The 24,809-nt window shown below is 44.0% G+C and overlaps 1 protein-coding gene across 4 annotated transcripts in view; it reads right to left on the bottom strand.

Annotated features, from left to right (window-relative positions):
• The window catches only part of Ubr4 (ubiquitin protein ligase E3 component n-recognin 4), a 129,448-nt gene that overhangs the window by 49,732 nt on the left and 54,907 nt on the right, over positions 1-24,809 (bottom strand). Inside the window, exons 43-67 of one of the 4 annotated variants that reach the window (XM_090335707.1) lie at positions 24,375-24,602; positions 23,962-24,119; positions 23,028-23,199; positions 22,455-22,656; positions 21,120-21,283; positions 20,470-20,686; positions 18,409-18,625; positions 17,673-17,705; positions 16,494-16,557; positions 15,850-15,984; positions 14,541-14,715; positions 13,818-13,901; positions 13,588-13,728; positions 11,954-12,075; positions 11,552-11,663; positions 11,275-11,340; positions 9,813-9,943; positions 9,523-9,700; positions 8,980-9,084; positions 7,374-7,511; positions 6,556-6,730; positions 2,709-2,805; positions 1,770-1,877; positions 1,207-1,323; positions 135-344 (exon numbers count right to left, since the gene is read on the bottom strand). In XM_090335707.1, coding sequence (XP_090191833.1) covers positions 135-344; positions 1,207-1,323; positions 1,770-1,877; positions 2,709-2,805; positions 6,556-6,730; positions 7,374-7,511; positions 8,980-9,084; positions 9,523-9,700; positions 9,813-9,943; positions 11,275-11,340; positions 11,552-11,663; positions 11,954-12,075; positions 13,588-13,728; positions 13,818-13,901; positions 14,541-14,715; positions 15,850-15,984; positions 16,494-16,557; positions 17,673-17,705; positions 18,409-18,625; positions 20,470-20,686; positions 21,120-21,283; positions 22,455-22,656; positions 23,028-23,199; positions 23,962-24,119; positions 24,375-24,602 — 3,549 coding nt within the window. The remainder of the gene's footprint in view (positions 1-134; positions 345-1,206; positions 1,324-1,769; positions 1,878-2,708; positions 2,806-6,555; positions 6,731-7,373; positions 7,512-8,979; positions 9,085-9,522; positions 9,701-9,812; positions 9,944-11,274; positions 11,341-11,551; positions 11,664-11,953; positions 12,076-13,587; positions 13,729-13,817; positions 13,902-14,540; positions 14,716-15,849; positions 15,985-16,493; positions 16,558-17,672; positions 17,706-18,408; positions 18,626-20,469; positions 20,687-21,119; positions 21,284-22,454; positions 22,657-23,027; positions 23,200-23,961; positions 24,120-24,374; positions 24,603-24,809) is intronic. The other 3 variants (XM_090335709.1, XM_090335708.1, XM_090335710.1) reach the window with 3 other exon arrangements.

Here is a 24,809-nt window from a genome sequence, read left to right as displayed (position 1 = left end):
TAAATCATGCCAAGATTAAACTTCCCCAAAGCACTCGGTTCCTCACACTGAGCTCCTCCAGCTTTATTTATCCGGAGGGCTGAATGCTCAGGAGGAGTACCAGGAGCACTCCTTTGACTGGGGAAAGACCTCACCTTCACATACTGCCGGAGAAAGAATGGGCTCATATCAGGAGGGGATGAAGTCGTGTGGGGTTTCAGCAATTGGCTGGCGGCCACAGGTTCTTCATCATTCTGTTGGTTCTTCCAATACTCGAGCAGTGACTTGAGAACATGCAGGCAATAGTCCACAGCCCCTGAGCTCAGCAAGGCTGCAGCCGTGGCGCTAGAGATGAGGGAAGATGACTAGAAGAAAGAAAATACACACAGAGAAGGCAAGAATGTCTTGTGAAAACCAAAATCTGGTTGGGTGAAAAGGGGTAGGAAATGTTATCACAATAGTCTGAAAACAAGCTACTATGTGAGTGAATTCATCACTCTTGCACTGAAAATGTTCAAGCTCATCTCTACCTCAAGTTCATCTCTACCAACATGCCAGGGAGGTAAGGACCACCTTTTCCTCCCAGAAGGCTGGGTTCTTTTCTCTTCCTTGGGCAATGAGGAAAGACCCTCTCCTCAAGAAGGTACTTCTAAGCAGCCTTACCCTCCCAGTAGGACTCCTCCCAAAGAACTAGCTTCCAAAGGAGATGGGGTGAGTGATCACATGCATGAAAAGGAGGAGAAAAGCTACTGTAAATAAGACCATTAGAGAGCCTCGCAAATCCCAGCAAACCCCACAGCGCATAAGCTCATTAAGATTGGATGCAGTTCAGCCTCCATTCCACCTTCTCTGCTTTGTGCTAATCTCCTTTCACCACACACACTTTGCTTTCTCTCGGCTTTATTTCCATACCTTATAGCAACAGACACTAGGGGAATCCTCTTAGCCACTCTGTGCCTTGCAGAACAGGACCTTGCTTTTCAATAAAGAACTTCCAAACCCTTTAACCCCTCCATTGGAGGGATTGTTGGTAAAGACTCAGGCTTGGAAGGGATTCTAACAAAGGGGGAAGTTTTGCTCTTGAAGAGACGGCAGCTTAGACTCTAACTCCCCTTGGGCAACAGTGGCCAGATGCTCACAGAGGACTGTTACCTCTGCTCTCTACTCTGAACCCACCAATCAATCCTCTTACCTTCCCCCAAACCCATAAGCTCAAAGCAAACATACCTCACATATGGAAGACTTGGATCCAGACTTTGTGCGGGACATGAAGACACTAAGGAGTCTCATCACTACCAAATGGACTTCATTCAAGGCACTGCGCTCATTCTTCTTGGAGACATCCTGCAGGCAGAAGCAGAGCTCAGACTTCTATACTTCCTTTAAGCTTGACACAACCTCTCAACAAGATTTCCTCAAGCCTATCAGCCCCATGTGTTTCGCAGGGGGAACAAGAAACAAAAAGTGCCAGTGTACCCAGAAGTGTATACCTGAGCGAGCCTACAACACTCAGAAGGCCACAGTAAAAGAACACAGCCAATTTAATGCTTCTACCTCACCACAAAGGTTCATGAGGACAGAGATTGTCTTGTCTGTCATCTATACTCAGGTCTCAAAATATGCCTAGGCCAAGGTAGTCACCAAACTCAAGTTGTGTTGAACCAACAGAACTGGAAGCATTCAGTGGATGGTACCCCCAAACTAGGTGACGCTCCCCTAAGAGATGAGTGGGACCCTGAGGAGCTGGGCCAAGCCCACCTTGAAATAACCTCACAACCCTCCAAACTTACCTTTTTATCCATACCCAGTTCGGCAATCAGTTGGGAGAGAAGGTTGTCCAGGGCTCCCTTGTCTTTTTCATCTTCTCCATCTAAATCTGTAGTGAGCATCAGAATGACCTGAAGACAGAAAACATGGAAGCCAATTTTCTAAAGAACAGTGACTCTAGCCAGGCATGGTGGCTCACGCCTGCAATCCTAGCTACTTAGGAGGCTAAGATCTGAGAATGAAGGTTCAAAGCCAGCCCAGGCATAAAAGGACCTGAGACTCTCATCTCCAGTTAACCTCTAGAAAATGGGAAGTGGGGCTTGGTTCAAGGATAGAGTAGTAGCCTTGAGCTGAAGAGCTCAGGGACAGTGCCCAGGCAGAGTTCCAGCCCCATGACCCACCAAAAAAAAAAAAAAAAAGTGACTCTAAAAATGCAAGTGCACATGAAGACATCTCAATTTTCTGACTGTTCTGCCAATCACACTGGCAGTGTGTCAGAAGTTTCAGGTTTTTCAAGCTATAGGGTCCAGTCAGAAGAATCAAATTTTGCCATTCCTGGCAGCACTCAAAGGGTTTTGCAAGAACTTTGCAGAATGAATTGACTAACCTAAGTAGCTTAATAGGGTAGTGTGCTGAGCTTAGAATCAAAGAGTAATTTAACTTTCAAGGAAGGGAACTAGTCTAGGAATAGCAACTAGACCACACTCTAGTAATTAAGAACTAGGGAGACAATATATGATGAGTCTCAGGAGTAAACTTTCATTCCTGCATCTGTCAAGAACAAGCTAGATTACTTTGAGCATTTAAAAATAATTCTCCAACCCTTAGTCTTCATCACCTGAAAGGCTATGTTTGCAGCCTTCTGTGACTTAACTTCAGTCCTTCTGAGTCACCAGATAGATAATGTATTGCTTAAGGATGGCCCAAGTGTAATGTAGTAGACCCAGGAGATGGAAGGATACCTGCATGTACGGGATGGCCCGGACACCTCCAACATTTCGTAACTGGGGCAAGGTCTGCAGTAACCTTTCCAACAGCATCAGGCGTACCATGTGTAGCCTAAAATGCCAAGGAAAATATAAAACATTTATTGTTATACACACAAGAACCAGCTTTTATTCTTTCCTCCTGTACTGAAGAGCTGAATAATCCTAGAATAAAGATATTAAATCTGAGTGTGGGTGTACATGAAGTATTTGAGGCTATCCAAGACTACATACTAAGACCCTGTCCCTCCAAAAGTCGACAAGATACTGGGTGCTAGTGGCTCATAGCTGTCATCCTAACTACTCAGGAAACTGAGATCTGAGGAATGAAGTTTGAAGCCAACTTGGGCAGAAGTCTGTGAGGCTCTTATCTCAATTACTTACCAAAAAGCCAGAAGCTGAGGTGTGGTTCAAGTAGCAGAACACTAACCCTTGAGCAAAAAACTCTGGATATTACTTAGACCCTGAGTTCAAATAACAGGACTAGTACATGTGCGTGTTTATGCATACACACACAGACACACACAAATCAAAAAGATTTTTAAGATTTTTAGACACAGCATTATCAGCAATGTAGAAGCAGAAAGTTCACTCTTTATTAAAAGGATTGAGCAAAATTGTCCTGATGCACAGCTTATCCAGTCATAGTTTAGGCTTTCCACACAAGTTCTGCCTCCAGTTGTTTCCCAGATTTCTCCTATGTACAAACAAATGTGCTGTTGTCCAGCTGCTTGGAACCAGGCCTTTCCTTTTTCTTGTGTACCAAAGAAGGCCCATCACTTCTTTACTCCTATCTTACCCAGCATCCAGTGCCTTTCTGGACAAGCTGGCTGGCTGTCATATAATTCACAATCTCATGCAGAGTAACAATAAAGTTGTTAAATTAATTAATGGATTCACTTTTATAATTAGTCAACTGTTTCTGCCTCACTTTATCTTAGTGACTATTAGAAAGAAGATACATATCTTCTTATATACATTTAAAATGTGCCATTTTCATGCACTACCTATCCCAGCAAGCCTTTAAAATATTTTTAAAGTAACAAATATTTGAATGAACGCAGTTGTTTCTGTTATGTTTTGTCTAAGGTCTAAGTTTTCCTATTGTCTCTATCACTCGAGTCACATCCTTAAATCTTTTGGTTTTTTTGGTCAGTTCTGTAGCTTGAAGTCAGTGCCTAAGCACTGTCTATTGGCTTTCTCAAGGCTAACACTCTATCACTTGAGTCACAGTGACACTTCCGACTATGTATGTGGTACCAAGGAATCGAGCCAGCCAATTCGTGCATGCTAGGCAAGCACTCTACCACTAGGCCAAATTCCCAGTCCCTCAAATCTTTTTGCTTCAATAATTTTCCAGTGGGGACTAAAGTTTTACACCAGGCTGAACCCCAATCCTTCTAACTGCATTTCCTACATAGCTGGGATTACAAGCATTCCCTTCCAAGCCCATTGTGTTAATGAGGGTCTTAATAACTTTTTCACAGGCTGGCCTCAAAAAGCACAGGTTACTAATGGTCATCATTCCAAAAAGAACTCAAAGGAATGAGGTAAGTGTTCTTTAGGAAATAATACACAAAAGCCACAAATATATCCATTAATAACTAGGCAAACTGCAAATTGTATGGGGACTGTAAGTAAACAAAAACTGCTCAGGGATAGATGAGGTACCAGTGAGGAAATACAAGATGAAAGCAGCTGTTCAATAGCTTTAGGATCCAAACAAAACAGGCTCCAAGATGGAATAAGGCCATCAGATTTGGAGCGTTTATACATGAGAAACGTACACAGAAAGAAACCCTGAAAACCAGCAGAGTAGACACATTAAATAAGATCACACTAGATCACTGGTTTTCCAAATTTTTAAATGCTACTCTTGAAACTAACAAAAAAGTCATTTCCTTGGCTAAGAGTCTGGCCTAGTGGTAGAGTGCTTGCCTAGCATACATGAAGACCAGGGTTTAATACCCAGTACCACATACACAGAAAAAGCTGGAAGTGGTACTGTGGCTCTAGTGGTAGAGCTCTAGTCGTGAGAAGGCCAAAGGACTGAGTTTAAGCCCCGGGACTGCCCCCCACCACCAAAAAAAAAAAAAAAAAAAAGAAAAATAATTTCCTTTCATTTACTTTACCCCCAAATCACATTTTTTTTAAAAAAACTGGCTAATAGTAAAATTTAGTTTTATTATTCTAAAAATTCAGCTGCGGGGGGGGGGGGGCAGAGTGTGGCCTTGCAGTACAGTACAGTGCTTGCCTAGCATGCACAAAGTCCTAGGTTCAATTCCTAACTATCACATACACAGAAAAAGCCAGAAGGGGTGCTGTGGTTCAAGTGGTAGAGTGCTAGCCTTGATAAAGCTCAAGGCCAGCCCCTGAATTCAAACCCCAGGATTGGCAAAAATAAATAAATAAATAATAACCAGGTGGACACTATGATTCATACCTATAAGTCCATTAAGAAGGCTGACATCTGAGAATTTTCATGACAAATTCCAAGATTTCTATCTCCAATTAAAGAGCAAAAAGCCAGAATTAGAGGCCTGGCTAAGATGGTAGAGCACCAAGAATCTAGAGTTCGAGTCTACTAGTATCATTCCTAAGTTTTTCTTGCTTCTCTTGTACTTTTCTAGTCATTTTTTCTTGGTGAACATATTCACTCCATCCATTTGGGGGGGGGAGGGAGGACAATCAGTCAGGGGGCTCGAACTCGGCCTGGGTGTTGTCCCTGAGGTCTTCCACTCAAGGCTTACCCCTGAAGCCACAGTATCACTTCCCATTTTCAAGATAAGAGTCTCACAGACTTTAGTGCCCAGGATGGCTTTGAACTGTGATCCTCAGATCTCAGCCTCCTGAGTAGTTAGGATTACAGATATGAGCTACCATGCCCGGAACAAATTTTCTTCAAGAGTAAACTTTTGTTTCGTTGAGTGGCTGTTATTGTTATTATGACCCCTCCACTTCAGTGTCCAAATAGTAAGACGAAGAGTGGGAAATCAGCAAGCCAAGAATGTCACTCCTTGGTGCCTTCTCAGTTCCTTGTATGGATTTGTTTGTCATGATAAATGGCTTTAAAAAAAAATTGAGGTAGTAAAACAGTTGAAAAGCTCTGAGAAGTCAAAATGTTGTATCCTTCGGCCAGATATGGGTATGAATTACCCTGGAATCCAGACAGAAGTGCCCTTCACTCTCACCTGAAACCCTGCTTAAATTTATATTTTAGAGCCGGGAGTTTGGCCTAGTGGTAGATTGCTTGCCTAGCAAGACCAGGGTTCAATGTTCAATTCCTTAGTACCACATACATAGAAAAACCTGGAAGTGGTGCTGCGGCTCAAGGGGTAGAGCTCTAGCCTTGTGAAAGCCCAAGAACAGTTCTCAGGCCCTGAGTCCAGTCTCCAGGACTGGCAATATATATATATATATATATATATATATATATATATATATATATATATATATGATATACACTGTCTCAAAGTACAGCCAGCTAAGTGCCCCTCTGTTGTGGCGTTGCCATTGTTTGAAACAAGCCAGATAATACAAGGAAATGGTTTAAAAGGCACAAATCAGGATTGAAGGTGGCTGATTTCAAAACCCAGTTCCACCAAAAGCAAAAGCAAAAAACAGGAAGAGAAGGGGAGGCTGGGCACATACTAACTCCCAAAGTAGGCTGGTCTATGCACTCTGAAGTCAGCAATAGTTGGAAGAAAACTGGCAGCCTTAGTTGCCTTTATGTCTCAAAAGAAATACCCTTTTGTTACCACTCCACTGACTCTTTCTAGAAGGAGGCAGACAAGCCTGGTAACTGAGAATGCTCCATCCTGACCTGTTGCTGGTATGGACGTCGCCTTCGGCTTCCCCTTCTCCTTCTCCCTCGGAACCGTCTCCCTCCTGGTGCCCAGTGGCTGTGCTAATAGCACCAGTGCTTGAGCTCACACTTCCTGGTCCAGCTGGATGCCCCTCGGCTGTGGCATCCCCATATGCACTGCTCCGGCCAGACACTAGAGGGCAATGGTTAAAGAGCACAAATCAACTCCCAAAGCACTATGAACCAGCAATAGTGGCAGAAAATTGGTAACATAAACATTGTTTTCTACTCTGTGAAGTTAACAATTCTGGCCCCTGCACACTATGTTAAATCATTCTCCTCACCCACAAGAACAAAATTAATCCCAGCCACTGATAAACTTCTATCTTATGGGAATTTCAGCTAATCTCAAGAGCTCATAAAATTTTTCACAACCAATTTTTATCTACAGACCAACTGCGAAGGTCAACTGTAATAGCTGTCAGGGTCCCTTATGTCAGAGGTCTCGCCTCATAACTTCAGGGTGGCTGCTAGGTTAATACTTAGATCATTAACAGGACTACCCAAGAACACTTTTCTCCCAGTAGTTACAGAGTAAGGACAGCGGCTTCTATTACATTAGTTACAATTCCATTAACATAATTACCAGACCCACTGTGCTTCAAGCTCTATCCCAGAACCTTGAAACTCTAAGGTTGACATGAAATGATCTTCAGACTTACAGCGAATCCTTAAGCTTCTAGCTGCTGGAAGCAATGAAAGGCCCAGGCATTCATTCATCCTATCTTGTCACTACCCCATTGCCCAAGAAGACCACAATGCCCCAGGCACATTACCACTGTGCTCGCCAGCCACTGAGTCCACTGCACTGCCCCCGCTCTCTGAGCCCACACTGCCACCATGGTCGGCAGGAGAGGTCCGCAGGGTGGAGCCATCAGTCGCTGCTGTGCTGCCCTCATCATCAGAGGCTGGAGCTAAGAGAGTAACGAGAGCTGTTACAGGTAAAAACCTCGCCTTGGGGGAAGACATCAAACTACACAGTGCAGAAGACACAGTGCAGTTAATACATCCTGTGGTCAGAGGAAAAAAGGAAAGATTCGCTTTGCCGGTCAATCACTAACAGGAACAAACACTACACAAGGTGCGTTGCAAACAGTACTTAGACAGAAGTGAAAACCCAGTTCACTGGGCATTTCCTTCGCCGTTACATTGCGGTGCAGAGATTCAGCGAGAAGAGATGACATGGATGTTGAGTTTTCTAGCTGTTTCATGGTTACCATTGTCTAGGTGTTACTGACACCTACTGAGAGATCTGAAACTAGCCATTGCCATTCAAAGCATAGAACTCAGAATTTTAATGAGATTTGTTTTGCAATTAGTCAATTTGTGCTAATGTGGGGAAATCACTTATCATGAGCTCTTGAGTCAGCTGTTTGTTTTATCAAATAGTCCAGAAGGGAGCTCACTGGGAAATTTCACACCTACTAATCATCCTCATCAGATGCTAATAATGAAGCAAGGAAATTCCCCAGAGACAGCCACAGCATCCAGGATCAGGGCTGAGCTGAGACAGGAGGAAAACGCTGGATGAGAGACACAGGGGAGGAAAGCCATGACAGCCAAAAGAGCAAGACACAAATACAACCAGCACAGCACAACAGATAGCTCAAAGCTTGAAATGACAGCAACTCAAGAGACCTCAAAAAGCAACAAGCCATGGCAGCAGGTGGGGACACTCTTGCTCTTTCTTATCTATCCAGGGTAAAACTCGGAAAAGAAAAGAAATAAACAGATGCATTCTGAATAAGCATATATAAATCAACCCTTAAATTACTTGGGGGCTGATTTTCCAGTGGATTTCTCAGGTGTGCCATCCTCCTACACCCCACTTTATTTCCTAACAGATTATGAAATAGATTGAATGTAAAGACAAAATGAGTTCTGAAGGTTTTCTATGGATTTTAGTTGTCCACAAAACCCCAACTTCTCAAGCTTGCAGGTCCCTGATAGTTAGCCACACTGTCTAAGAATTCTAATGCATGCCCACGTTGCTTACAACCTCATTTTTACTTTTAAATGAAGACAATTTAAAAGATATGAAATCTAAGTCTTGTCTCCCTTTTAATATGTCTAAAGCTCTTACAAAGAATACAGAATTCTATAACAAGCCCTATAGCTAGTCAGCCTACAAGCTATTCTGTGGACTTCACCAGGGAAATTAGCTGAAGCCAGGCAGCATGCAAAGTGTGAGAAAGCAGAGCCATGAGTGCCATTACCAAACCCCAGAGCTTTCCTTCGACACTCATATGTCTACAGCCACGGCAGAAGCAGGAATTCCAGATGGCCTGTCTAAAGCAGCTGCCCATTATACTCTCACAGCGTTTGAAACAAGGCTTGAGGGTCCTGGGACTCTGAGCCATGCTCCTTGCTGTGGACAGTTACCTGATGCTGTGGTGTCAGAGAGGGTTCCTGCGTCCAGAGAGGAAGAGCTGGGTGCCTGGCCGGACAGTCCCAGGCTCTGCAGGCCCAGGGCACTGCTGCTGCTGCCTGGGAAACAAGTGGAGAGTGAGCACAACATCCCCTCCAGACCCTCTCCACAGCACTGCTTTGGCCAACTGAACACCAGCATGTGACCCCCTCAAGCAAGGAAGTTAATCAACAGCCATTGCTGTTCACCCACCAAGGTTAGTCAGACAGGAAATGCATCCTTCGGCTCAGGGAGGATACTGGCCCAAGGAATCAAACAGATTCTGAAGAAATTCATCAAAGAAGATCAAACTAAAAGAAGCTATGAGATTGGTTCCTTAGCCCACAATTCCCAAAACAGACCCTCTCACTCTCCACCTGTACCTCTGAACAGCTCTCACCCAGATCAACCTCTCCCCAAATCTGGGGACAAACTAAGTCAGGTGGGTATCAGTAACTGCCAAACTCTCTTTCCTGTGTAAGGCCCATGGTCACTGCGTTCCTGGCATTGTCTTCTACCTTGTTGGTCCTGCTGCAGGCTCAGGGCAATGGCTAGTTCAACCATGGTCTCATCATCTGCATCAGGTGGGATGTCCAGCATGGGCGGGAAGCCCTCTGCACCTGCCAGCAGGGCCTCTAGGGGAGAGGGGTTGCCATTGTTGACATTTTCGGCTGTCTCCAGAACCATTGACTCAGACTGCAGAGAGAAAGCTCTGTCAGTGTCCCACAGCAAATGGTAATTTTAGGAAGCTAAGAGCTAGAGTGGGGGAGTTTGAACTCCTCCTCCCCTCTCCTCCTAACAGACTCACCACCATTTCAAAATCACCATGGTCCACCTCACTCTGTTCCTGGCTTTCCTGACGGATGTGACCACCATCGGTAATCCCTGAGGACTGCATTTTCTCATCTGCATCATCGTCATCGTCGTCGTCCTTATCTCCTAAGTCAAAGAAACCCCAGTCACCTGAAGTGCTTGCTCTTTCCTCTCATGACACATGCTGAGATACATCACATAGCAAGCTAAGCCCAAGAAAAGCCAAAACCAGCATCTTGTGCTTCTAAGGCACAACTCCAGGGTGCTAAGCCTAGAAACCTTGTTCTCCTGCTTCTCACACCTCGAAGAATCATTCTCCACAGGAATCCATTTTCCAGATGACGAATGGTACAGTGACTCTGACCAACAAATTATTAAAGTAAGCAAACAATTTTGAATTCTAAGGGATTCCCATACAACAGGCTCTATAAGCGCCCACCAATTCTCTGGAGACTCTGGATATTCCAGAAAAAAAATATGATTGAGATATTTTGCTGTTTATAGTACTTCACTTTTTGCTAAAGCAACTAGATCAGTGAAACTTCCACTCTACATAATTGTTTGAAGAATCAGAGGTGAAATGTGAAACCATCCATAGGTCCTACTTGGAAACTTTTCTCTCTGGAGGAAGATGGAAAAGTCTTCCTCTAAGGCAAAAGCCAGTGAGAGTCCCAACTATCAGAGAGAACGCGGACCTCATCTTCCATCCATGCACTGGATTTTTAAACCATTACAATTATGTAGTGAGGAGCAGTACAAAGTTGTGCTGTAGGCTCTTGCCAGTGATAAAAACCACAAACTATTTTTCGTGAAAGCTTAGATAAATTTTACTCGGCGAAGAGTATCTCTTCATTACATGGTCATATACCTACTTCAGATATTCACTGTCCCATACAATAAGTCACATGAGGCTACTGAGCACTTTAAACGGGATTATCAAGTGGAGACATGACACCAGCGCGAAATACACACTGGCTTTCAAAGACAGTACTAGGAAGCACAAAATGTTTTACTAATAGTTTGTACATAGACTACATGTTAATATATATTATATATATATATGAAACATTAAACAAATTACTAGTAAATTACTTGCACTTATTTCTCTTCCTCTGTATGATGGGGTCCTTGACTGTGGTTCAGCTATATTACAAGTGGAAATTGTGAAATTTGCTAGCAATCTTATTGTATTTAAAGTTCATTCACAGTTCGCCCAGCTGATGATAACACAAATCCTTAATCAAGATTTTTGTACCAGGAAATGTATTTTTATCCTAAAACAACAGCTTTGTGTTTGGTCACTTGGATTTTTGTAACTATTCTTAGGATGTTTTTGCTCTATTCTTAGGAAGAGTCAGCTAAATAGATCCATCCTGTATGGGTATGATGCAGATTATCCATCACCTAGTGAAACAGATACTCTATATCCCAAACTTTATATAGATAAACTAATGTACCTTTATTTCCCGTGGCTTTGGCTTCATTATTCTGCTCGCTATATACCTTTTTATATATCTTAAATTCTTTATGAAATGATAGATAGACAGATAGACAGACCGGGGAGAGAGAGAAAGACAGAGAGAGAGAGACAGAGAGAGAGAGAGACAGAGAGAGCGTGCATTGGCATTGGTCAATAGATATAGCATATCCTGACATGAGGCCTTTATTCCTCTGCCCCCAACCAGGCCCCCTAACTCATCACAGAGTCCAGACTAAACCCAGACCTCAAATTACCCATTGGAGTGTTACTTCGAGGGGAAGAGGGCAATGTTACATGTCTCCGTTTGTTTCTGGGCCTCAGGACTCGAATTAGAGCTTGTTTGCAAGAGAAGCTCACAGCAGGATCCTAAAGTTTAAAAGGAAATAGTCATGATGAAACCATCACAAACATTATTCATTAAGCCAACTCTAATGCTTTTCTTCCTTGGTGAGTCCCTTACATACATATTGGGAAGTCAGCAAACTAGCTAACCTAGTTCAGCAGGTTAAGATGATTTTATTCCTACAGCCTTTACCAATATTCAAAACAATCCCCATCATCTTCCCATTTAATTAGTTTAGCCAACTTACTAGAAATATTTACAGACACCCCCCACCAGCCTGGTGAAAGCCATATAGGGGTTGTGTGATACGTACAGGACACAACAGCATTTGCATGTAGATCTTGGATGCTGTGTTGATACAGTCCAGCTCACAAGTACAATAGCCATGGATTATATCTACCAGTGCATTAACAGTAGCTTCAATATGAGTGAGACCTAAATAAAGGCAAGAAAAATATCTGAAAATCTGTAGAAGCATTTAGAAACGTAATGGTGCAAACTGTTAGCCCACATAAAGGTCAGTCTAACAAAGACCAGTAAGCAGACACACAGCACTACAAGCCAACAAAGCACACACAGTAGGTATTATTTGTGGCGGCACTGTTTGTGATTGGTTTTATTTTCAGTCTCCTACTGTCCTCAAACACCCTGGTAGATAGCCCCCTCAATGACAGAAATTAAGCAGCAAGCAAGGCTGACTGGATATCAAGACAAGGAAATGTGAAGAACAAGCCAAGACTAAATGTCCCAACTTTCCCCAAACATGCACCTGGCTATAAAACATCACCTTGATAAGCCTTTTGGGTTTACTGCTTCAGGCACCACTCTCCAAATATGACTACTGGGTTATTCTAATTTCCCCCTTTTGCTATTCAGATTCTTCCTCTTTTACCTAAACTTATAGCAGTGTGAAAAGTCAAAACACTCATGGTAGTAGTATATTGGAAACAAATTGTTCTCCAGGAAAATGCTTAATGTTTATCTTTGGAACTGGCTTTGATCATGCTTTTTTATTTTAGCTTAGTTTAGTAGTTTTGAACCAAGATTAAAAAAGAAAAGAACAGGGCCTAGTGGTAGAGTACTTGCCTAGCATGCACGAAGACCTGGGTTCAATTCCTCGGTACCCCACATACATAGCAAAAAGCTGGAAGTGGTGCTGAGGCTCAAGTGGTAGAGCTCGAGCCTTGAGAAAGTCCAAGGACAGTGCTCAAGTCCTGAGCCCAAGCCCAGGACTGGCAAAAAAAAAAAAAAAAAAAGAAAAGAACAGCCAGATGCCAGAGGCTCACGCCTATAATCCTAGCTATTCAAGAGACTGAGATCTGAGGTTCATGGTTCAAAGCCAGCAAAAGTCCATGAGAGTCTCATTTCCAGTTAACACCAGAAAACTAGAAGTGGTGCTATGGCTCATGGAGTAAAACACTAGCCTTGAGCTAAAGAGCTCAGGGACAATGCCCAGGCCCAGAGTTCAAGTCGCACAACCGACCACAAAGAAAGAAGGAAAGAAAGAATGAAAGGAAAACAGGGAGGGAGGGAGGGGGGGAGGGAGAGAGGAAGGGAGAGAGAGAGAGGGAAAGAGAGAGACAGAAGGAGAGAGAGAGAGAGAGAGAGAGAGAGAGAGAGAGAGAGAGAGAGAGAGAGAGAGAGAGAGGGAGGGAGGGAGGGAGGGAGGGAGGGAGGGAGGGAGGGAGGGAGGGAGAGGGGGGCCAAGCAGACACACACACACACACACACACACACACACACACACACACACACACACTCACACACCAAAGTGTTTCTTTATGTGATAGGTAAAGACACATGAAGAGACAATGTAAAGAAACCCCATTCCCTATTATAATGCTAATTTTCACAGGAAACAATGTACTGATTTCACAGACTCTTAATTCCAAAGGAAGTAGAAAGAACTTCTGTCACTTGCACTAAGCATTCCATTTCACATGATACCTGGCAGGCAGGCAGGTGCCAGAAAGGCATTCTTGGGTTTGGATGCATGGAGTTTCCAGAAGTGGTTCACAAGCTGTGTGATGAAACTACAGCAATCTCCTTCCGTCTGCTTCTGTGGTTCTTTCCCCTCATCCACTCCTTCTACAGAAAGGGAAATAAATCATTAACGATGGTAAATCAAAGATAGAATTTAATTTGTTTTAAGGTTAACTCAGGTCAAGGAAGCTTGCCTGCGGAGGGAGTTTCAAGTGGGGCCCCAATCAATATGCCAACTATCCCTAGATTCCAGCAGGCACATCTAGGAAAAAAACAGTCTGGGAAAGGAATATCACAGAAAACATTGAGTGTTAGAATTCAATAGGAAGGGGAGCAATGAGGATCTTCACAGTAGAGTCAAAGAAATCCAGTCCAACTTTTCTCTGTAAAATCTCTTGGGACATCTGAGATTCCTCAAGAATGAATTCAGGATTATAGTGTTAGAAGGATGAACAGGACAGAGATAGAGAATTATAAAAACATCAGAAAACTCTATTTGACAATGGCAAAACAGGTTTAGGACTCAGCCAATGCAATAAGAAGTGAAAACAGGATCAAGCACTGAAAAGAGGCCACTGTACACATTAATTAAGTACTGGCAAGCAAATAGTCTAAAAATACAAAACTGCTTCTAAGCACCAGGGCCAATCAAGCTTTACATTTACTCTCAAGACCATAAGACATAGCAAGTTTAGAGACAGATTATATCTGACATACAAAACACTAACTAAACCTAAGAATGATTAAAGGGGTAAATCCAGATGACAAAGGCCCTATGGTATAAAGAACAGGGAGCAAAATCCCGTCTCAGAACATGAAGTCAGTTAGCAGCCAGCAATAATAGGAAGAGGATGAGATAGGACAAAGAAGATGGACTGAGCCGATTGCAGGACCACGGCCACAGAGGCCTATTTCACCTGTTTCCATCTGGGGCAGCTTTGACTCCGTAAAGTGGACAAGGTTGTTAGGACGCATAATGGCAATAGATCGAGCTGTGATGACCAGCCTCTGGAAGACCTCAGGGTCCAAGTCCTTGCCTTCTTTGCTGGATGTGTTGAGACACTGCACAGCTTTGCTCAGCAAGGCCTGATCCTATAAAACAGCAGCATCACAGAGGATCAACCACAAGCATGGGCTCAGCACTAAAGCAAAGAACAGGAGAAAGCTGGTACATCATCAGGATTGCTGTCTCCTCTCAAGAGATCACATTACTTACCACCAACTACCTAACAAACAAACCTCTAAAGCAGCACAATATCTTAAACTTCTGAATTCAGAAAGTATTAGTCTTTAAAGTCAGAAGTCATGTACACAAATCGCTGTGAACCTGCATGATCTCCAGGGCTACATACAGCAGTCCAGACCTCTTGCTCCAGCAAATTTTCCATATTGAGTTCCTATTATTCAAGGACAATGCTTCCAAGTGGCCTTTCCTTAGCAACCTGAGAAGGCTAACCTCATGATGCTCAGTTTCACAGAATAGAGGCACAAAACCCAAAGCATGTGAATTACAGCTTCTCTGAGAGCTCTTCTCCTCCTGGGTCGAAAATGTCATCTTTTTTCTCTACATAAACTGAACCAACTTAACTCCTTTGGCAAGTGCACTTTCAGAGAGACATTCTCTTCCAGTTTTCCTCTTCAGAGTCTCCCCAAAAGCTACCACTACCATTAATCAACCACCTTACAACCGTATGTTTATACATGGACCCAAAGCTGAGAGGAAGCTTTTTCCTCCTACGTGACTTCCCCCTTCTGTACTCTTACCCAAGGAGAAGCTACTACCTACACTTGGCATTCCATCCTCTTTCTTAAGTCATGCTAAGTCTATTACAGAAAAGGATGCAAAATGTTTGGATTATGCTCATAAATTTCGCTGAGAAACTTTACAATAGGTTTTAATCTCAACTTATTCAATTTCCTATCAGAACTATAAATCCTTTTTTTTTTTTGGTCAGTCATGGGGCTTGAACTCTGGGCCTGGGCATTGTCCCTGAGCTCTTCAGCTCAAGGCTATACCCCACCCCTCAAGCCACAGCACCACTTCTGCTTTGCTTTTCTCGCGGTAAATTGGAGATAAGAGTTTCATGGACTTTAGTGCACAGGCTGGCTTTGAACTGTGATCCTCAGATCTCAGCCTCCTGAGTAGCTAGGATTACAGATGTGAGCTACCGCGCCTGGTTACAATTCCTATTTCCATAGAAGGACTTCTTGAGAGAGAACAATTACCTTGTGGCTGTGATAGGCTGAGCGACTAGTATGCAGGCTGGCTAAAAGGCTCTTAGATTGCTGCTGGACACTAGCAGGGGCTGGCAGCGACAGCAGCAAAGTGGCCAGCTCCTGTGCTGCATTCTTGTTTCTCTCCTGATGCAAAAGACAGCAAGGTTACCACTGATCCCAACGACTCAATGCAGAACGACCGCTCTAGTCAGCTTTCCCCATCCATCCATCCTTCCTTCCTTCCTTCCTTCCTTCCTTCCTTCCTTCCTTCCTCCCTCCCTCCCTCCCTCCCTCCCTTCCTCCCTCCCTTCCTTCCTTCCAGGCCACCAAAGCTAGGTTATACTCCATAGACTGCCAAGAAAAAAACAAAAAGGTTTCAGAAGTTCTAATCACCCTAAAACACTAGCTAAGTAGGATACACATTCCCAACTCCCAGAATAGTATTTGGGCAATAGCACTCATCCTGCTCTATGGAAGGTCTCACTATAGCCCCCCAAAATCAGGACAGGAGGCCTAAAGGCAAAAATTTCTCTGGCGCTTCTTTGCAAATCAAGATTAGACCGCAAGTGTTCTTCAAATTCAACCCAGCCTCTGACAACTTCAGTGACTTCCTGCCTCTTCAGAAATGCTCCCATGTGCTTTGAAGAACTTGCCTTCTCGATGATTGGACCAACAGCAAAGCAGCTTTCCAGGGCTTCTAAAGAACTCACAACCAGCCTGGGGAGACAGAAAACCTGGCTTGAGTATAACAACTGTTCTCTCTGCCTCTTGCTTTAGCCTAAGCAAACTATCGTTGTGAGGACCTTGAGGACAGCTAATGAATGCCAAATACAAAATCAAAGCACAATTAGACCTGCCACAGGCACCATGCATATTGCTGCCTATGTTACAGGCCAGAAGAACTCTGGCTTCTGCTTGGAAATCAACCTGAGGCCATGTTCATAATCCAAAACTCAAAGACAGGGCTTTTCTTCCTTAAAGAGGATAATGTGCTTCCTTCTGCTGCCTGTGGCAGGGATCACTGAGATGGGCTTAAACAGTCTTGACGCAGTGGGAAACAAGCTCAGGTGCCCAAAGATCAATGGGCAAAGGGAGACACAGGGAAAAGCCAGAGTCGTCACCTTATGTTGGGAAAGTTATGGTTAGCTTTCATGTACAACTTGAAAAAAACTGCATCCAGGCATTTGCTGTAAGTCTCTAAGAAAGGGAGAGCGAACAAGCTATAGTTTTAGGTGCATGCCACTTGCTAGCATTCAAAGAGCAGTACAAAGCATCTTTAGAAAATGGAGCAATTCTCCCTTAGGGAAGAAGCTCAACTACTAAAAAAATACAAGTAACATGCTCCCGAAGCTTACTCCTTTGAATTAAATGTGACATAGCAAAAAGACCAACATCCTGGCAGTTATGGTCCTGATAGAGAAAGGAAAATATTGAAAAGGTAGCTGGCAAGAAAAGGGATGAGGGGTAGAGGAAGGCAATAAAAAAACTAGGGAAGAGGAACTTTAGCAGAACAAAGGAGGACAGAGCAAGATCTCTAATGGGTATGAATGGCAGGGCTTTTGCTTGCCCCTCTACCCCTCATCCCCTTCCCATTCACTCTAGAGAGGGCGCAATGAGGACCAGGGTAAGGAGGAGACAGCCAAGAGAGTCTGACACAGCCAATACCAAGGATGCACTCAGTATGCTCCACTCTACACATGGAGAGCTCTGCAGCCATGCAATGACCATAACAGAAAGAAGCAGGACTCTGAACAGAAGCAAAGCCACACCATCGCATACACTGCTTTCTGACACACGCACTCGTGCAGAGAAAAGAAAGAGGGCATACTAACCGATCCAATTTGGTTAGGGACTCAGTTTCAGAACTTGGGGAAGAAGCAAAAACAAATTAAAAAAAAAAAAAAAAAAGAGGAAAAAAATGTGAAGCTCAGAGAAACCTGGAAACATATCCTAAGCAAACCATATATGAGGAGTGTGGGGGCAGGGGGGAAAGCGAGAGAAAGATGTGAAGAGGCTGCTGGTAGGGTGCAGTGACTCCAAGCACAGTTATTTTTATGACTTACAATGTAAGAAACTTACAATCTTACATCATGAATTATTTCATTTACCATGGCAAACTAGCAGCTACCCAGCACAAAGAAGCCAAGCTTAAGAATGCCACTGTAGGGAGATTGAAGGAAACTACACTCTGTCTTGCTGACAGTGTCATTACTACATAAGTGGCTGCTACAGATAAAGATGAGAAGATGATGTCATCAGCGTGGAAGGGTGGAAGTTTCCCTGTCAGGCGAGCAAGGCTAAATCCTCATCTAGAAAACTGTACTTTAAACACCTTCTATTTTGTGGTCCACTTCTGCCCAGGCCAAGGTTTCACACAGTTTTAACCCACTTTCCAGACTTTGTCTACACTCTAAAGAGACACTGAATGTCGGGTAAGCTGCATGAAAACAGGACTATCATAGGCTAGACTTGGGACAATTAGAGAAGGTAACTCTCTTAGACAAAAGGAAGCTCTAGCAGCAGGTGGAAAATGGTGGAAACTAAAGTCAAACGTGCCAGCACTGGTACCTCTCCAAGACAGTGCCACTGGTCGTGGTAGGCGTGGCTGAGTCGCTGTCTCCAGTGCCATTGCTCTGGTTGAGGTTAGAAGGGCAGATGTTGCTGACAGAGGCAGAAGGGAATTCTTCAGGGGGCTCATCAGGCCAGCCAAACTGCTCCTTAGTTTTGCCGTAAATTTTTACAGCATCTATCATGGTTACACCTGCTGGATCCACTGAGGCACCAACTGCAGTAAGCAAAAGAAAGCTTTAGGAAGCACATTTCAGAAGTAAAGGGCTCATACCACCTCTCCAAAGCCACAAACAGACCAGGTGAGGTAAAGAACGAATCACATCAATTTTATAGACACAGAGGAACTTTATCTGTTGAGATATCAACAGCATTTCTGATGCTGAAATAGTTTGATAGACCAAAAATCTATGAGGTTCCCTACCAGAAGAGACCCTAAACATTACTGGCAGGGCCTTCTGGTACTCAGGGTATGATATTCCCCACTCCTCACACCCATAAGTTTCTACATACTTCCTATATGCAAAGCTCACATCCCACACACTCACATCGTCAGTAGGTGACCAATGTGAAGATAAGGCCGAGCGATTCAAACGCTAAGAATTATACATTTTCAGGCACTGGGAGTTTTGGCCTAGTGGTAGAGTGCTTGCCTAGCATGCATGAAGACTCAAGATCAATTCCTCGGTACCACATACATAGAAAAAGTAGGAAGTGGCACTATGGTTCAAGTGGTAGAGCTCTAGCCTTGAGAAAGCCCAAGGACAGAGCTCAGGCCCTGAGCTCAAGTCCAGGACTGGCAAAAAAAAAAAAAAAAAAAGAATTATAAATTTTCAAAGGTACAGCAAAGACTTTCAAAACACATCTCAGAGATGTGTGACCTGAGGCCTTCATGCTTAAAGAAAGCCTGGTAACTACCAGTCTCTCTTCTTGCCTCCCCACTGCTTAAACATGGAAGTAGTGCACCAGAGATGCTGATTCAATACCATAGAACCAAATATCTTAACTGAGTTTTCTCAATCCATAACCTCTTTCTCTCTCTTTCTTTCTTTTTTGTTTTTTCTATTTTCTAGAGGTTAACTGCAGATAACAGTCTCAGGTCCCAGGCCTGGAGTTTAGTCTAATTGTAGAGTACTTGCCTAGCATGCACAAAGACCCAGGTTCAATTCCTTGGTACCACATACACAGAAAAAAGGCAGAAGTGGTGCTATAGTTCAAGTGGTAGAGTGCTAGCCTTGAAGAAAAAGCTCAAGGACAGGGATCAGGCCCTGAGTTCATGCCCCAAGACTGGCAAAACAAAGTCTCAGTTCCTTTTGTGCCTGGGTTGGCTTTGAACCTTGATCTGCAGATCTTAGCTTCCTGAGTAGCCAGGATTACAGGCATGGGCCACCGCGCCGCCCATAACCCCTTTCTTAAATAAGACTTCATCCCTCAAATACTGCCTCCCCCATCCCCTCCCCAGTCCTGGGGCTTAAACTCAGGGCCTGAACACTGTCCTTGGGCTTTCTCAAGGCCAGAGCTCTACCACTTGAGCCACACCACCACTTCTGGCTTTTTCTATGTTGCATGGTACTCAGGAATCGGTCTTCATGCATGCTAGGCAAGCACTCTACCACTAGGCCACACTCTCAGTCCCACAAAGCTTCTTTTACATCTCAGATGAAGCTCAAAGTTTCTGGATGGAAGAGACCACAAAGTGTGAGGGTTAAGGAAAACAGTGTTCATAACCAGGAGCAGTGGGACATGTCTGTAATCCTAGCTACTCAGGAGGCTGAGATCTGAGGATCACACTTCAAAGCCAGCTTAGGCACTAAAGACCAAGAGACTTATCTCCAATTAAACACTAGAAAAGCGGAAGTGTCCCTGTGGCTCAAGGGGTAGGGTGGTAGCCTTGAGCTGAAGAGTTCAGGGGCAACACGCAGGACTAGAGTCCAAGCCCATGACCAACCGCCACCCCCCCAAAAAAATAGTGTTCAGGGGTTCAGAACACTGGAGGGTCACAGACCAGTAGCTTCCAAATCCATAGTCTTAAGGAGAAACAACAGGGGGTAAGGGACTCACTGAAGAGGTTCAGCTTCTTATCAGCTTGCAGGGCTTCTTCTCTGGTAAAGGGGAAGTCAAACCAGCGTGACCGACTTAGATTAAGCTGCATGGTTCTGCCAAAAATCTCAATATACGATGGGGCCCGTTCAATTGCCTGGGTCCCAATCTGGATCCGCATGCCCGTCATCACCATAGTGCTGTTGTTGTTACTAATCTCAATGGTGAAGCCGCCAGGCTGCAGGGACAAAAAGATCCTATCAGAAAACCAAGACAAGTTCTCCACTTCAATCTGAATCCTTTGGGATGCTGCTTCAGCTGTGCAACCTACAAAGACCATTCTTCTTTTAACTTCCTGATTTTTTTGTTTCCAAGGGAAAGTACATATGCAGGGAAGGATTCCTTTCTATTGCAGATATCCTTCTTCCCAGCATTAACCATCTCTTTCTGCCCTCTGCACACTAACCCCATGGATAATGGCAGAAATCTAGACTGATGGAACAGAATCTCTGAGCAGATGAGAGAGAATATGCATTTATTCAAGAGTGATTTTATCAGAATTGTGCTTTCTATATTTCCTACATGCATTCTAAAAGTAGATGTGCCAAATAACTGCTCTATTTACAAATCTATCTACCCAGAGATTGAACCCAGACTGGTGCAGTCCTCACCTTGGTGTTAGCCACATACATGCCGGTTGAGTTCAGCCGGTGCTTTATCTGTTGTGCATTGTAGACTTGTAGGAGGTCATTACCACCAAACTCCACATCTGTCAGTTGCTGGTTGTGTTCAAAGAAGTCAATGGGGAAGGTCACCTGGCTAGACGTGCGGGTTGCTAAGAAGAACAGCAATCTTTCAGAAATCATGGACATCTGTAATTTCTGGCAACTCTGCCTCTACTCTGAGGACTACCCAGACAGCCCACACTCACACATTACTCCTTCTAGTGAAATCTAGTGTTTGTTTCATGCTCACATGTCATCAGCTCCTGAGTGGCTCAACAAAATCTGGTATTGGTGTTGGGTGCACAGTTCATAAGAATGCCCTCTGTTTAAAACAAACAATAGGAAGAACTTCCTAACAGCTCATCTCTCTAGATGAGTTCCAAAATCACCTCAAAAATCAACTCTAGGGGCCGGGAGTTTGGCCTAGTGGTAGAGTGCTTGCCTAGCATGCATGAAGACCTGGGTTCGATTCCTTGGTACCACATGCATAGAAAAAAGCTGGAAGTGGTCCTGAGGCTCAAGTGGTAGAGCTCTAACCTTGAGAAAGTCCAAGGACAGTGCTCAGGCCCTGAGCTAAAACACAAGACTGGCAAAAAAAAATCAACTCTAGAAAAATTTAAGGTAATATAATGATTTCTGCAATGGTCTTTGCTTAGCCAGTTCACTTCTAAATCCACGCTTGCTCTTTCTTTAAGAGTTCTCTATCAGCCAAGATTAAGACCATCAGCTCAGAGAGCTGTAATCTCTTCACTCAATACCTGGGCTGCAATCAAGCTGCTTTCTTGAAACGCAGAAAGAAAATACCTCAAACAAGGCTGAAGACATCAGACTTCATGGGACACCAAAGAACTTCTGCCCTGCCACCAACAGCCAAAAAGCACTTGTCCTGTGGACCCGTGCTTTCAGGAAACTGACTAATTCTAGCTTTGACTTCCTTTTTTTTTTCCTTTTTTTTGTGGGTCATGGGGCTTGAACTTGGGCTGGGCCCTGTCCTGAGCTCTTCAGCTCAAGGCTACCGCCCTACCCTCGAGTCAAGCCCCACTTTCCATTTTCTAGAGGTTCAATGGGGAAGAGTCTCAGGTTCTTTTGTGCCCAGGCTAGCTTTGAACCTCGATCGTCAGATCTCAGCCCCCTGAGTAGCTTGGATTACAAATGTGAGCCACCGCACTCAGCTTTTACTTTCTTAAGTATGCAAGTAGGACAGCCAGTCTTCTGACCGCCTATGCTGTGCTATTTAGGACACTATCATCCTCATTCCTGTAATCTGGAGAGGGGCCTTACTGATTGTAGCAGTTTTGCGCTTCCGAACAGGCTTCATGATGCTGATTACACTGCTAGGCTGCAAGGACGGCTGGAGCCAGTACGAAGTGTTCTCCACATTGGCCATGTAAATGCGCAAGCTGCCATCCTCACACAGCAAGATCATGGTGGTCCGCTGTTGTTCATTGCAGGCTGTGTGTCTAATAGCCACCATGTCTTGGATCTTAGGAGAGGCAGACAAAAGATGAGGTCATTTCCCACACCCATGGCTCAGAATCAGAAAAAAAGGAAGCAGAAAAACAACTGGCTTCTTAGCTAGGTAGTGAAGGTGACAAAAGAAAAGGCATCTAGAAGAAAATATTTATTTTTGTTTTAGAGGCTTTTTAATGCATGGTCTCTCTATGGTGTTCAGGCTGGCCTGGAATTCATGATCCTTCTATCACCACCTCTCCTAGTGCTAGGATTACAGGTGTGCATCACCACACATGCCTTGAAAAATCTTTACAGGCCTCTGCTGAAAGACATGCAATAGCTTTAGAACTATATATGCATACCAAGTTCATGAAAACAGTAGTGGGAAAATCTGGCACTGACCTTTGCTTTTGCAGGAAGAGTCTTAATCTCCTGGATTAGAAAAGTATCTGGTTTCACCATAACAACCAGGGGCACACCTGTTGTTTGCTGCACACAACAGACCAAGCCAGGATGGTTCATCACCTCAGACCACTGGCAGAGAGCAGGAGAAGTCTTACTGCCACCGTTGGAACTGGAGACAACAAAATTGGCCACAGTTAGGGTATTACCAATAAACCTATGGGACACCCTCTAGTTAAGGATCTCAGAACAATATCCGGTCAAGGTCACTTTTACCCTCAGCCATCAGGACATGTGGCACACTCTGACATGTGCCTCCAGAAGGCCTCCTCCTGGCACCTCCACTGCTATGCAGTCATGGGCTGAGGAACAGTGACCCTATGTGCCCCGTGAATTAAGCAGGGCCATGGAGCTGCTGATGATCCATAAAGATATCCAGGCACAACAATCCATATGCAAATTGGTGTCCACGTTATTTCATTGCAATTCCCAGGTCAGGTCAGAGAAAGTATTCTGAAATCCTGATCCTCTTTCGCCTCATCTCTAAATAAAACACACTAGCCTCATTTGTGATTATAGAAGTCTCTACTTTCCCCACTCAAATCCAGTCCCCTTCCCACCCCCAGTACTAATGCCATGTTCAATTTCCTCACAGCAACATTCCCAAGGAGGGAAACTTCAAGGGCATTATTTGTAAAATCTGGTAATTATTACAATCACACTTGCCGCCCTAATTACAGATTTTCCTTCTGTGTAACAGCAGCCCACCCCCAACTACCTCTTACATACTAGAGTCACCATAGTAGAGGACAAACCACCCAGGCATCCCAAGCTGCCCCCGCTGCCCTGTTATTTATCAGTGAAGGAGGACTGCACAGGAAAGCACCGCTGATCAGGAGTATCTGGAAGACAGACATTCAGTACTCATTCTCACCTTTTAATGTTGATAGGGAACAGCTGCACCACCTCCATGCTGGTCCTGCTGATGGTGGCCGCAAAGGATTTGCCCTGACAATAACTGAAGAACAGCATCTGTAACACGTGGGAGTAGTACACAGAGACACCACCACCCGCCACCTGGCTGTTACTGTCCTGTAGAAGCAAAGACATGCAGTACATTAATTTCTCTTACTGCCAAGTATGAGGATAAGTTTTAAATCATAATTAGGTACTCTCACTCTCATAAGCATAAGAGCCCTGTGGGCAAATTTTACAGATGCCTTGGGAAGACAGCAAAGTTGAATCAGTTTGGTCATGACAGACCAAAGTTTTTGCTGTTAAATAACAAGTCAGAGGCATCATAGTAAGAAAGAACAGAAACACAGGAATTGTTATCCATGTTCTAACCTTCAGATCCTCATGATTGATTTCTAGTACGTTTGTGACATAGAAGGGTCCTTGCTGGGCACTGCTGGCCTCCTCCATGAGCTGAGTATAGATGTATCCAGCTGAAGACATTATCACAATGATGTTCTTCCCTTCCTCATTGAAGAGGAAGGTAACATCTCTTATTTTTGAGCTTGGCAGGAGGAAGTAGAAGGTTGGACTCAAGGCATCAACAGACAGGTCATAAATCTACCACATGAAAGAAAGAGTATATAAAGGTAATACTGTCCATTAACATAGCCGGTTTCCAAAATTCAGTCCCATCCCCAAATATCCTGGTGAATTCTGATAGCAGCAACTGGTGCACAATATACACTCATTCTTCAACAAGCACTGACTAATTGTTAGGCCTTGTGGTGCCCAAAAGATAAACCTGCCTGAGGAAGAAGTAGGTAG

This window comes from Megascapheus bottae, chromosome 6, assembly GCF_031878675.1.
Source record: "Megascapheus bottae isolate mThoBot1 chromosome 6, mThoBot2.hap1, whole genome shotgun sequence".
Classification (NCBI taxonomy): domain Eukaryota; kingdom Metazoa; phylum Chordata; class Mammalia; order Rodentia; family Geomyidae; genus Megascapheus; species Megascapheus bottae.
This window is presented reverse-complemented; position numbering and strand designations above follow the sequence as displayed.